This window comes from Drosophila miranda, chromosome XL, assembly GCF_003369915.1.
Source record: "Drosophila miranda strain MSH22 chromosome XL, D.miranda_PacBio2.1, whole genome shotgun sequence".
Classification (NCBI taxonomy): Eukaryota; Metazoa; Arthropoda; class Insecta; order Diptera; family Drosophilidae; genus Drosophila; species Drosophila miranda.
The window spans coordinates 11,920,954-11,933,953 of NC_046673.1; the positions used below are offsets into that span (position 1 = coordinate 11,920,954).

The 13,000-nt window shown below is 45.3% G+C and overlaps 3 protein-coding genes across 4 annotated transcripts; 2 read left to right on the plus strand and 1 right to left on the minus strand.

The window, feature by feature from the left end:
• Positions 1-2,734: 2,734 nt before the first annotated feature.
• On the plus strand, positions 2,735-3,724 carry LOC108151511. Of its 2 annotated transcripts, none has more exons than XM_017280168.2 (2): positions 2,735-2,907; positions 2,974-3,724. In XM_017280168.2, the coding sequence occupies exons 1-2, from the start codon at positions 2,876-2,878 to the stop codon at positions 3,641-3,643; spliced, it is 702 nt and encodes a 233-aa protein (XP_017135657.1). In that variant the 5' UTR covers positions 2,735-2,875; the 3' UTR covers positions 3,644-3,724. The 2 variants fall into 2 exon arrangements, with proteins under 2 accessions (XP_017135657.1, XP_017135649.1); XM_017280160.2 differs by having other exon boundaries at positions 2,738-2,907; positions 2,959-3,724.
• A 1,794-nt stretch (positions 3,725-5,518) lies between these two features.
• Positions 5,519-6,081, plus strand: LOC108151877. The gene has a single exon (XM_017280777.2). The coding sequence runs from the start codon at positions 5,616-5,618 to the stop codon at positions 5,733-5,735; it is 120 nt and encodes a 39-aa protein (XP_017136266.1). The 5' UTR covers positions 5,519-5,615; the 3' UTR covers positions 5,736-6,081.
• A 4,296-nt stretch (positions 6,082-10,377) lies between these two features.
• Positions 10,378-11,214, minus strand: LOC108151562. Its single transcript, XM_017280237.2, has 2 exons — positions 10,958-11,214; positions 10,378-10,886 (listed from the first exon to the last, which is right to left on the minus strand). Exons 1-2 carry the CDS (start codon positions 11,186-11,188, stop codon positions 10,575-10,577), a joined length of 543 nt encoding a protein of 180 aa, XP_017135726.1. The 5' UTR covers positions 11,189-11,214; the 3' UTR covers positions 10,378-10,574.
• Between the last annotated feature and the right edge of the window lie 1,786 nt (positions 11,215-13,000).

A 13,000-nucleotide genomic window follows, 5' to 3' on the forward strand; every position in this document is an offset into this window, starting at 1 on the left:
ATTATATTAACCGAAAGATGTTTCATCAATCAAAAAACGCTCGTAAGTAAATAATCGAGCGGAGTCATCTTCTCAAGTATGTGTCGTAAAATTCGGTGATCTCCCGGACCAGTCGATTGAGCTGCGCGTTAAGGGCTACGTGCGCCGTGGCAGTCGCCGCGGTGTTTGGCTGCTGGCTAAGAGCCAGCTTCATGTCGACCGTAATTCTAAACTCCCTAAGGAGGCTGAAATAGGCGGTAAAGCGTTGTTGGAGGGTCCCCTGGCCTTGTCCATCCCCATCTACAGGATGCTCCACAGAATCTCTGACCTCTTGCATAACCGTATCCAGGCGAAGAGTCAAAAGATTTGCTTCTAGGATTGGTGGTTCTTCGTTCGGGATCGGGTCCTGGTCCTGCTGTTCCTCCTGGTCCTCCGGGTACCAGACCAATGGCACGTCGTCGCGTACAAATGGTGGCATTTCTCTCGGTGCGTTTATATTCCCAAGTTAACTTAGTTCAAAATTTTATATCAAAAATGCCGTATGGGAAAATTTTTAATTTTCAAATTTTTTTGAAAAACGAGACGTGCTCTTTCCACATGAACGAAATGTGGAATGATTAAAACTTTGTTAAAAATTCAGCTGAAAGCAGAGTTCGTAAAAGCATGGCCTACCAAGTGCCACTATTTACAGACTATTCAAGACTCGTAGGGAACTGAACAATGTTGCTTCACTTACTCGTATGCTAAGCTCAGAATTACCCTTGAACACACCTGAAGTTATCCCTTACCTAAGCCCAAATAATACCTCACCACTTAAGGTATAAGTATAGGTCCAAAGGTTGTTGGTCTTCCTTCTATAGCACTGCATAATTGCTTCCTATTGCGACTGAAAATCTTCCCATTAAATTCCTGTTAAAGCTGTAGTGGGATCCAATTGGCTTTCCCGCTCCACTCGCGAATAGTTCCACTTACAAATCAACCCAATAAAAACAATTTTCGATATTAAATTATCATTTCGCCCAACTTCCACTTCCCCTCCTTCGTGGATTACGTTCACTACTACTCTAATCTCCGCCCCTGCACCATATTCCGAACCCCTCTGCACCACACACACATACGCATACGCATACAACTACAGTAAATACTCGTACAACAAAAGGATGTCGTGTCGTGCCGCGTCGCTTAATCATGTCAATGATTTATAACGCTTTCAAGGACCGAACCAAACTCAAACTTGTCGACGCCAACTCCCCATCTCATTCTTTCGGTATATCTCTCTCTTTCTCTCTATTTGTCTGTCTCTCCGGCTAAGCCTAAGGTGTGCGGTGCTGAGAGAGGGAATGACTTGCCAGACAAAAGCATAGTAACTAGCTTAGGCAGGGGGAGGGGGGAACATAAGTTTTGCAGCTACTTGTATGCCGAACGATGGGGGGAAATATATCTCACGAAAAATGATTTGGCTCATTATCAACAGGAGTGCAGAGGGAAAGAAAATGCTCTTTGCTCGATATTCCGACTAAAAAATACCCACGAATTGGGAATCGAGTACCCCTTGAAATGAATCCAAACTAAATGAAAATCCCTTATGGGGCTAAGCCCCCTGCCCACCCTAGCTTACTCGCTTCTCTCGTGAGTAAAATGTACCGACGCCACAAAAATAAACTAAATAATAAATCAACCTAAAAATGTTCGATATGGCATGTGTTTTGTCTATCTGGGCAGGCATCGCCCTCTTACTTCAGTTATCATTTGGCGTAAATATCATATACTCTGGTACTCCGTTAATACAGGGTACACTTATATATAAATAAGAAGAGAAAGAGATAAAGAGATAGAGAAAGAGAAAGAGAAAGGGGGGGACAAATATACACAGAAAGAAGCAGAGATACCGCGAAGGAGTGAGAGCCATCGAACAAACGCATAAATCAACAACAAAAACAGAAAAAATGATTTATAATTCGCTTACTTCTCCTTCTTCAGCTGTCCTTTTCCCTCTAACTATCCGCCTCTCTCTCTCTCTATCATATGGCATGGATGTTGGAGGGGGACGGAGAGTGTTGTATGATTGCTTCTAATAAGTAAAGTGGTATAATGACAAGGATGCCGGAAGGGGGCAGCACCGTAATCATTTCCCGGATCCATACGAATACGTGTACGAGCACTTCATACGATACAAAGGTGTCCTGTGTGCATGCCCACCAATAATAAAGTAATCAAAGTGATATGGTGTTGATGCCACAGCCAGCCATGAGGGGCATGATGCCATAGGGTTGGGCTGTTGGGCGGTTGGGATGGATGAAAGGAGGCCAGCACAGTATGCTGTTATTGTTGCCACATGTCCTCTCTTGAGATTATGGCATTAAGACATGGGGCAATCGAATTATGGTCCTGGCCTGCAAATGCAATTGAATAACGAACGATTTCAGCTAGAAAGAGAATGGTGGGTGGCAAAAGGAAGCTGAATTTTGGGTGTCAGTAAGAACGGGCTGGCGGCAGGGGAACAGCTTCGAGTGGGAACTGGCAAAGAATCGAGAACAAATGATATGGTAGGAGTTTACATATAAGTATATTTATAAGAAAGCCAAAGGAAGGTCCGTTTTCACAAATTTTTATCATCGATATGTTTCAATTTCTCATGTCCTTGACAATGTGCTTAGTAGCGCGGAGTTTAGTGTGTTACGCGAACATTTAAGTGGCCCCTGTTATTTATGTAATACAGATTTAAAATCGCTTTATAAATCCGTGCTGGAGATTTAACCGATTTGCAGAGACGCTGCTGTGAAGCTAAAATTCTCTCAAACATCTTACATGTTTATGACCCAGCAAGCCCCGACACTCCAGTAGTCGTCGCGTTAGTAAGTCGTATTTGTGACGCAAACAAAATCAACAATTAAAAATGCCGAAATATTCTCGTATTTTCAAACAGGCGTAAGTGTGTTTATCCATATCCATGGGCACCTTATTAGATCCCAAACATAGTTCCTTTGCTTACAGGCTGATGATGTCATCATCTTCAGAATCAACCAATGACTCCACCATCGATGAGTTCGAAGGTTCTAAATTAGATCCACAAGCGAATTCTCTAAAGGTATCGGTCATTAGTGAGAAGTCCCAGGCTGAAAACGAAGATTACAAGTTGGATGCAAAGCCACCGGTCTTTAAGGAGAAGACCGAGTTTCCATTGAAAATGGCCTTGAAACGACGGATATCATTGCAATATTTGGAGAATCACATGGTGTACCGTCTGAATAAGCGACTGAAGGAAGTTCTCTCAGAGGTTAAATCTATCGGCCGTTTCGCAGTTGATGATCAGCCCCAGCCCCTGGCAGTGGATACGTGCGATGCTTCTGAAAGAAATCTCGAACATACAGCTGAGGTTGGATCAAACGCCCTTGTCCCCATTGCTGACGGGCAAGAGGAGCGCCCACTTGCAACAACTTTCGTCCAGAAAGTTATTAACCTAGTTTCACGGCTGATCGGTTCTCATATTTATACATGTCTCCTGGTGCTGTTCCTGATCGTTATTGTCTTGTTGTTTTACAAGGATGAAATCTGGGGGCCCAGCACTGCGGAGGGACGCTACCAGGCCAAGATGCAGAATTCGGGTCCGGGACTTAAAATCTTGATCTTTCTACTGCATCAATTCGATGAAAATTTTTTCTAAATGATAGCGACTTTCAGTTGGTTTGGCCATATATATATATTTGAGTAATAAAATGTAACTCAAATGTGCCGATCGTAGCAATATCTTGACCCTGAGAGTTCCGTAAAAACCAAAGACTCTCGCTCAAGTAGAAACAAATTCATTCCATTCAATCATATTCTCCGCTCCTTCCAGAATCATTGTCTCTGAGTGATTCCGGGGGTTTCTTCAACATGTGTTTTCTGTCTGCTCTGCTAAACCAGAAAACCCCATAAATAGTTGCTTAATTACCTTCTCAAGTGCCAAGTGCACTCACCTGCTGTCCCTTCTGTTCTCTCCCCCGTAACGGAGCACAAAAAACTTCCACAGAAGAAACACCGAGCACACACATACACACACACAAAAAAGAGGAGGAAGCGGAAGTAGAGTTGCAGAAGACAAAGTATAAAACATATGCCCAAACACCGATTGCAATTAATCTTGTGCATGTTGCGGCGCCACTCCCGCTCCTGCTCGACTCCACTGTTCCTCTGGAGGTAAACTGTATTGGGAAACAACAAACAGAACAGAAACTGTGGGGGGTTTTTTTTCGCTTGCCAGGGTTGCCACCTACAGCGGCAGAGACAGCGGCAGAGGCGCGATATCGTTGTGTTGCGTGGGTGTGGGTGTGCTGATCCTTTGTTGGCAAAGCAAACTTTGCCGAATACTTTGAGGGGCCTCCTCTAGAATCTTGTGTGTGTGCTCTAGTGTTTGTTTATATGTGGGTGTGTGTGGGTGCTATAGACATTTGTGAGGTATCCCTTAAATACCAATTTATGGCACAAGCAGATAAAGTCCCAAATCTGCACTTAATCTTTTGCATTGTTTAATTTCGACTCATTGAGTTAGGCCATCCCCCCCCCCCCCCCCACGCTCCGACACTCTATGAATGTGTTTGTGTGTTCGTGGGCTTGTGGGCGTGTCTGTATGAATGGGCATTGTTCAAAGGCTCTCGCGCGCTTCTGGCCAGCAATTGCTGTGGGTGGGGTGTGGTGGGGGGGTGGGGAACGGCAGGCGCACTTAAGTTGCCTGGGAAATAAATCGTAGTCGACGTCTACAATGTGCCATGGACTAAAGGGGGGAGTGGTTGGGGTTTTCTGTGGGTGGGGGACCGGCACGATGGAGAGTGTGGAATATTCGATGCTTCATTGCATCCACAGCAACAGGCGCAACAGTCAACGTCGTCATCGTCCTTCTCATCCTCAATTTTGTGGTTGTGGCACTGGCAGTGGGGAGGGTGGTGCTTGGTTTTTGGGTTTCGGGTCTTGGTCTAAAGCAAGTTGTTTGCTAGTTAAAACTTGCAACTTGCGCGTTATTTCCTGCCACACACACACACACACACCGACACACACACATACATAGACGCAAACATAGAGTGGAAACCCCCTTCCTGCAACCGCAATGCCCTGCGTACTTAAGGTGTGAACGCAAAAGCTTGACTCATAAAATATTGAAAAAGCCGCAAAAAGTTTGCACCAAAAAAGCTCCAGCTCCATAAACACACGCACACATAGTAGATGGCGCAAAGGAGCATCTGAAAGAGGGAGGAGTCTCCGAATGGTGGAAGAAATTTGCGGCAGGATGTCGGAACCCCAAATTGAACGGTTAAGTGGCAAGCAGCAAAAGTTTTTTCACCTGACTTGACTTTACCGCCCTTACCCTTACTTTGCTTGAACCGATTACAGAACACGGATCCTGTGGGATAATATGGCTATTATGTTGATTCAACCATGTAAAGAGGTTCTATCAGCACATATTCTAGTACCCTAAAAGTTGTTAAAAATAGGAATTGAAAGACACTACTCAAAAATTGAATCTTTATCTGCAGTTCAAATTCGAAACTTTTGAAACCCCTTTTCCCCCAGTAGCCTCAGACTTTATACAAACTTCACTTGGTAAATTCCTTGTCGATTGTTATATTACTTTCTGTTTGGCATTACTGTCTCGTCCAGCCATGTCGAGCGATGCCATGGCCTTCCTGGCATTCAGCATGCACTGCTTCAAGATCATCATCATCTACTGCGTCTGTGTGAACATGCTGGAGCATTTTCTGCAGCGTCTCAACCAGCAATGAGGAGGAACACACCATGCCAAAAAATATAGTCTGAGACAGAGTCAGAGCAAAGAAGCTCCCTTTCTAGCTCCGTTCTATCCTTTGTCTTTGGGTCTTCCTCTTTCCATCCATTCTGCTTTTCCAAAAGTCGGAGTCAAGATGGCCAAATTATTTGCATTCAAGCTGAAAATCGATGCGATTTACGCAAATTACATACAATTTTTAATAGGTTTTTCATCAGGCATAAATTACGAGTACATCGAGCGAGAAGCATGAAACGGAAACGGAAAATGGAATACGGAAATTTAAATTACCTGCAACGTAATTACACAAAAGAATATGCCAATAAAAATGACTTATGTATCAATTTCCTTTACGACACGGAGTCCCAGACAGAATGGAATCGGCACGGCCCTGCAGGAGGAGGAGCGGGAGAGGCAGGGGGATGAGGATGAGGACTGAAGGCTGATTCTGGGTGCTTCTCCGCATGATGATGATGATGATGATAATAATAAAAGGCAACGTAGCACAAAGCGAACAATTTTCAATTTTATTTTTATTGCCTTATTGTGTATCAAATATTTACAATTATTTGCCCCGGAGCCCATGAAAATGAGCAGACAGACACGGCCCCGCACGTCGAGGGCGATGCCACTGCCACGGGACACAGGCCACGGGACATGGGACACGGGCGGGAAGCACTTTCGCTGGGAGTATGCAGCGCTGATAAATTCAAATAAATTCCGTGCGCCATGCGCTGCAGTGTAACCAAGGTGAAAATGATGAGAGTCCTCCCTAACCCACACCCACACCCCCCACTCGTCACCCCACTCGTCCCCCATTTGACGTGACGTGGAGCGAACCAAACTACAGACGGGGAAAGTTTTTCGATCGAAAAGCGCGAAGGAAATTGCATGGCTGCCTTCTCCGTTGCCCCCTCTCTGTCGTGGCATTAAAATTTTATTTTAATGTCATCGAGACGTTGATTTACAGCCTCTGTGTGCCTCTCTTTCAATCTCCTCCGTCTGTCTCTTTCGGTCTGTGTGTGCGGCAGGCAAAATATAATTTTAATAATATTTTATTGCTTCGAAAAGTGGTAATAGCGCGTAAAATGCCAAGGCACAAACCGAAGTACGGGGCATGAGCAGCCAGAAGGCAGTGGAGACAGACCAGTAGAGGTCTATCGTGTCGCACCACTCAATCCGCACTCAAACTGTAGTGGCATTCCAATTGAATGCCACCAATCCAGAACGGGGATGTACAAAGACCATGTACACATGTTCATGCTCCGATGCTGCCAAGCCATTGATACATTCAATTCGAACACAAGAGATTATTTGGAATTCTTAGTGAATTTCCTGTTAAGCTTTTAATATTAATTTTCGGCAAAAAGATAGCCAGAAAAGTAGGAAACCATATAATACCCAGGCCCTTGCCAGGGGGCAAGCCATTCCGAATTGGGACAGGCAGCTGCAGACAGGTGGGGGTTCTATCAATTGGAAACACATTTGCAGTTAGCTTGCCGTCTTTCCACCGGCTCACTGCCTGTCTGTCCTGCTGTCTATCTGCTTCATTTAGCAACAATTATAATGGTTTCCACTTCTGGCATTACTTTTTACGGCTGTCTTCTGTCTGTTTCTGCTGCCGCTGCTTGCTGCCTGCTGCCTGCTGCCATTCGAGGCAGGAATCTGTTTTCGGGACCATCGAAGAGCTAGTAGTAAAACTTAATGAAATGAAACCCTACAAATGGAACAGAAAGTAAGGTAAGTGAAAGAGACGAGAGAGAGAGGCAGTGCCATGGCCAGTGACATCGGAGATTGGCTTTCCACTGGCCGGAAAAATTATCCCAGATTCGCCTGGCATTTCTCGGCTTTTCCCGAATCTATTTTAAGTAATATTTATGCGCGGCTCTTTCCATTTTTTTTTGGTTTGCTCCTCACCAATTAATTTTTATTTATGTCTCTCTCTTGTTTTTTTTTTTTTGGTTGGTTGGTTCATTGTTGGTTTGCTTTTCCCTTATCAAGCAAACAGTTGGCAAAATGATAAATGCCCTTCAGCTAACCCCCTCTCCATGCGCCCACCATCAGCGAGCATTTGGTAATTTAATATTTTTCATTTTTTCCAAAGTTTTCTGTATGGGGGAAATGATATTTCACCGCAGAGTGTGGGTGGGAAGCTTCTAAAAAATGACAATTTTTAATTATCAAATGCGTTTAATGATAAAAATTGTCTAAGCGGGTGATATGGGGGTGTGGCTGGCCACTTTCCCAGCCCCCTTCCCGGTCTCTGGTCTTGGCTTTTAATTTATGATTTATTTGTGTGGGTGGCGGCGCCCATAATAATTAATATTGCACACAAGAAAGTGGCAGAAAAAATACTACAACGAACCTAAGACTGGAAGGAGCTGTAGCTGTCGCTGGGGCTGGAGCTGGAGGCAACAACATGAGCACAGGCGTCGAAAGCAATCCCCCAGAGGGGGATTCTCATAAATCTTGGAGGAGAGCGAGACCGGCCCAGTGGCGGACGGGGACGGGGCGACAGTAAGTGCAATGTCATTGAGGCGCGAATAGAAAGGGGAATACCCGTGCCCATACGTACGAGCATAAGAAAAGAAAAGGCCCACACTCGCGCAGACACCCCCTGTGCCTGTGTGTGTGATTCGTAGCCCTGCGCCATCTCGAGCCCAGCGAAAAGAAGAAAAAATTAAAAGTATTTCTCGAATTATTGTTAATGATGATTAAAAATATGTGTACCTGCGCCCAAGGTAAGGAGACCCACACACACGCGCACCACAAAGCAAAGAGCTAAGAAATAATGGGGATGAAGCATGGTACATGGCATAATGTGGCATGGAATGGTATACATACGTACTCATACGTGAGTATGTACATACATATGTCCCCAAAGAGAACCAGAGTGGATTCGAGTTCACTTGACTTTGACTTTACGTGCAGCTCAAACTTCAATTCGTTGAATTCGAAAGGTGCTTCTTCCTATGCCGAACGGTGTAGCCAAGGACTAAGTTCATAGCATAACATCATCATACATTATCCGAATAAGTGATTCAGTTTGACCATTATCTCTAAGCTTAATCGGAGATGCAAGAGCTGTGCAATGGCTATATTTGCAAGTCCCTGCCCCTTGCCATATGTCTAGAATACTCTCCAAATGTGCGATCTGCACTCTCCAATCGAAATGGGCTATACGCACAATTGTGGGGAGAGAACCAGGAGACAGGAACCAAGCACTGTGACAGAGACAGGAACTAGGGAAAAAGAGCACAGGGTTGACTGCGGCGTGTGGCGGCACTCGATAACATAATTATCTGTCATAATCAGTAGGCGTTGAAATGTGCAATGCAAAGTGCAATTTAATGCGCGCCAGCAGCTAAAAACAACAGATATAGATTCAGCCATGGCTTTACAGATACAGATACAGATACAGATACGACTGCGGAGATCCCAGCAGAGGGAGATGCACAAAAGCGCAAGGGCGTAGCTGCAGTGGCCACGGTTTCCAGGGGGAGGCAAGTGCATCAGATTGGGTGGATGAATCAGAGGCATAGTCAAACACTTTAGAAGGGGGTACAGTTTTTATTCATGGCAATTATCAGCCCAATGCTGAGCTAACATTGAATAACATGAAAATAATATTAGAATTACACAAAAGTTGATTTTTTGGTATATTAAATATAATTAAATAATCAATTGCATTGATTCACCCCAGCCAAAAGGTACTCAATTCATTCATCCCAGCTAACATTAGAGGGTCTTGCGATCCCCCACATAAAGTAATGGGCCCCCTTTGACTTAAGCCCCTGCCCATAGGTGGTGGCAATCGTCTAAAGCATTTCGGTGATTGTGTGTCAGTTGGAGTTTTGGAAAATTTGCATCGGATTATTGCAATAAACATAATTATGCGCGCTGCATATGATTTTTCAATTAAACACATGCAACCCGCTGCTGCTACACGAAGGGGGGCGTCGCACGCTGGGAGGGCTGCTGCGACAACGATGCACGTAAAAGGGTTAACGAGTAGGTCTTTTGGGGGGCGTACTCGTACGCGTACCGGGGGGATAAGGGGATAACATGACCAACCAATTGCCGCTCGTTGCGGGTGTTTGTAATGCATATTTGTTAATTAAGTGTCGCATGTGTATGTCCCCCTCTCTCCCTCTCTCTCTCTCTATGCCACCGCGAGACGCCTCTGTCTGCCTCTGCCTGCCAGCGTGTGTGCAATGGTAACGGTGCTTAAGTGGAATCAATGGATCGTGATGCAGAGATAATCATTTTTAGCAAAAAACCTACGCGCGGAAGAGGAGAACGGGTGGAGAGTGGAGGGATATCATTAAATTCGCTGGAAGGACCGACCGATGACGATGATGATGGGCGTTGCCAACGTGCGGCCCTGCCAACCTGCTTTGTCAATGACAAATGCCACAAACAGCAGGATGCTAGGATAGCACGATGGCTGGATAGCAGGCTGGTTGGCAATCCCTGAGTGGGGAGTGGGACAAATTGCAATTAGATGAGGTGTTGGAGCAGAAATTTTGTGGCTCGATTTTATTTGTCCCTGTCATTTCAAGCATACGAGTGCTGCACTTGACTGTCGAAACCCCCTGTCGTACCATCGAACCACCAATGCAGCTGCTGGAGTCGGGTAATTGTCTTTGAAAGCGATATCATTATATTTTGCGGTCCGTGATTAATAAACATACAAAAAAAACGTATACTATTCATAATGAACATTACGAACTAAGGGTACAGCATGGAAGAACGCTTGTCGTGTCGAATGGATCCACCCAAAAACCCAAAAAAACCACACACAAAAAAAAATTAAAGAACAAAAGGGCGTGTCGGATCAGGTCAGCGTAACAATGGCTATGAGGCCGGCCACGCCGAGATCCTTGTCCAGAATGGTCAGCTCGAGTAAGTAGTCCCCCTTGGGGGCATCATCGGGCAGGAACTCGGTCTCCAGCTCGTAGTTGTCGATCTTGTACTGGCCCTTTGGGAAGGGACAGTCACCCTGCTCGGGCATGTTGGAGGCCTTTTGCAGATACGGATAGGTGTCCTCGTCCTCGTTGATGAACTGGCAGAAGGGCTTCTTCACGTTCATCACCAGGGGACCCTTCTGGCCGGCATTCGAGTCGTAGACGAACACCCGCAGCATTATCTGGGTGGAATTTTCAGGAGAAAGATGAGCGACCATTTCGGGTACTATTCGGATGACACCACTCCACTCACCCCTTGCTCGTCGCCCATGTTCAGCTTGAACTCAAAGTCGCCGGCGAGGGCGAACTTGTTGCGTGCCACCTTCTTCATGCGCAGCGTGCCCCAGTCGACCCATTTGCCATCGGTCTCGTAGTCCTTATTCTGATCAAACGAGTTGAGTTCGACGTTGTAGGGCTTTTCAGCGCGGCAAACGTGGATCGCCAGGAGCAGCGCGAACGGCCACAGACTGCAGAAGCTCTTCATTTTTCTCGTACCACTGATCCACTGAACTCCAGCACATCGCTCATATATACATATCAGTGGGTATATTAGGGCTCCCTCATACGCTATCTCTCACGCCAGATCGCTGTTCGAACATGCCAATGGATCGAAATTAGTTTTCATGTTTGTTCCGTTCCCACATAGTGTTCACAATGTCAGACATGCAGTGTGCAGCGATTCAGGGACAAAGTTATCGTTAAATTGAAGGTGGTTATAGCTATCAAACATTCGATGATGATCATAATAAGTCATGGATTAATCATGGATTTTACTTCATGCTTTGTTCACCGTTAGATGCTCTCTCTCTACAATCACAAATCTGTAAGTTCTTCAATTTCATGCATAGTTTCCTTTAGTTCTGGAGAACAATTTGCTTCATTCATACTAGTTCCTCCCATCCATTACACTTCGTATTCTAATCTCATTTCTGTTCAATTTGATTCAAAATTCCCCTCCATCACCCCCTGCTCCAACCGCACAATCAATCCCTATTTTGCTCCCCTATTCCGTCCGCTGGCATCTTAACTTTCCTGTTGAAATTCTGCAAATATTTTATGCCAACTAATCTCTTAACACTCTATTGAGACATGTAAACTTTTAATAGCATTTGCTGTACTCTGCCAAAGTCTGTTCGAATGGATGGTAGAGAAGAGATTGGGGAAATTCGGTGGGTTGGTGCGGTCTGGTCTGGGCCCTTGTTTTATAGCCTGCAGCAGTTTTTGTGTTTGAACATCAAAAGTAATAAATTCATCGAACCATCGCCATCGCCGGGCCAGAAATGTGCCTCGCCGACGCGGCCGTCTTCGGAGGAGTGTCGGGCAGGGCGGCAGGTGGCGGCTTGATTTTGTTGTTTTAGGTCGCGTCTCTGGCGCTGCTTTCAGCTTTCACCGTTGCCGTTGCTGTTGCTCAATAACTTCCTGCCCGGAGTACTGTACTTGCAGAGCAGAGGAGAATGGAGGAGCTCCCATTGCCTCTCGCCGGGCCCGGCATCGGCCTGGCCGTTAATTTCCATCGTTCTGCCTCGTTGTTTGCTGTTGTTTCTGTCTTCAGTTTGTTGCTGCAAAGTTATTTAAGTAACTGTCTTGACTTGTTTCTTGTCCCTGCATTGATTGCCCCTCAGTCCACAGTCCTCAGTCCTTAGTTGGAGTTTTTGGGTTCGGTTTTGGTTGGATTGGAGTCGAGTAGAGTCCCCCATAAATTCCATTTCGCCCGAAACAGAAGTTAAATGTCTCTGAAAGTTTTGTGCAAGTATTTCCAGGCTTATGTTATTTATGGGTTTCTAATCGAAACGCTGCTCTGTGGCTAGTTGGCACTAGTTGGCCGCACAGCGGAACTATTTCAGTGCGAACATTAGTGGTGGAAATTGGCTAATTATACTTGCTACCCAAGGAATGCAGTGGCCACAACCCAACATGCATTTCAGGGATAGTCCGTAAGTTTTTGCCGCTCTTAAAATTTCTCAGTTATTCCACCATCCATCTAGGATGTTCTATGCGATATTTAGCCGATGGTTTACAAATGCAACCCTAAAAAATAATGAATGGCAATCAAAAATAGTTCTCGCCTAGTAGCAGCTCTAGTATTCTTCTGCAACCAAGCCGAACCCAAGCGGATTGGACTGGAAAATCTTCTGGAGGTTGCTCGGGAATTTCTCAAAGTCCAGAAGGAGCAGCAGAAATTACAGGACGAGCACCAGGAAACAAAGTGAGACATACTCCAGTAAATTTCGAGCAGCCACGGCCAAAACAAATTCCAAAGCGTAACGTTTATTATACATATATGAATTTTTTTATT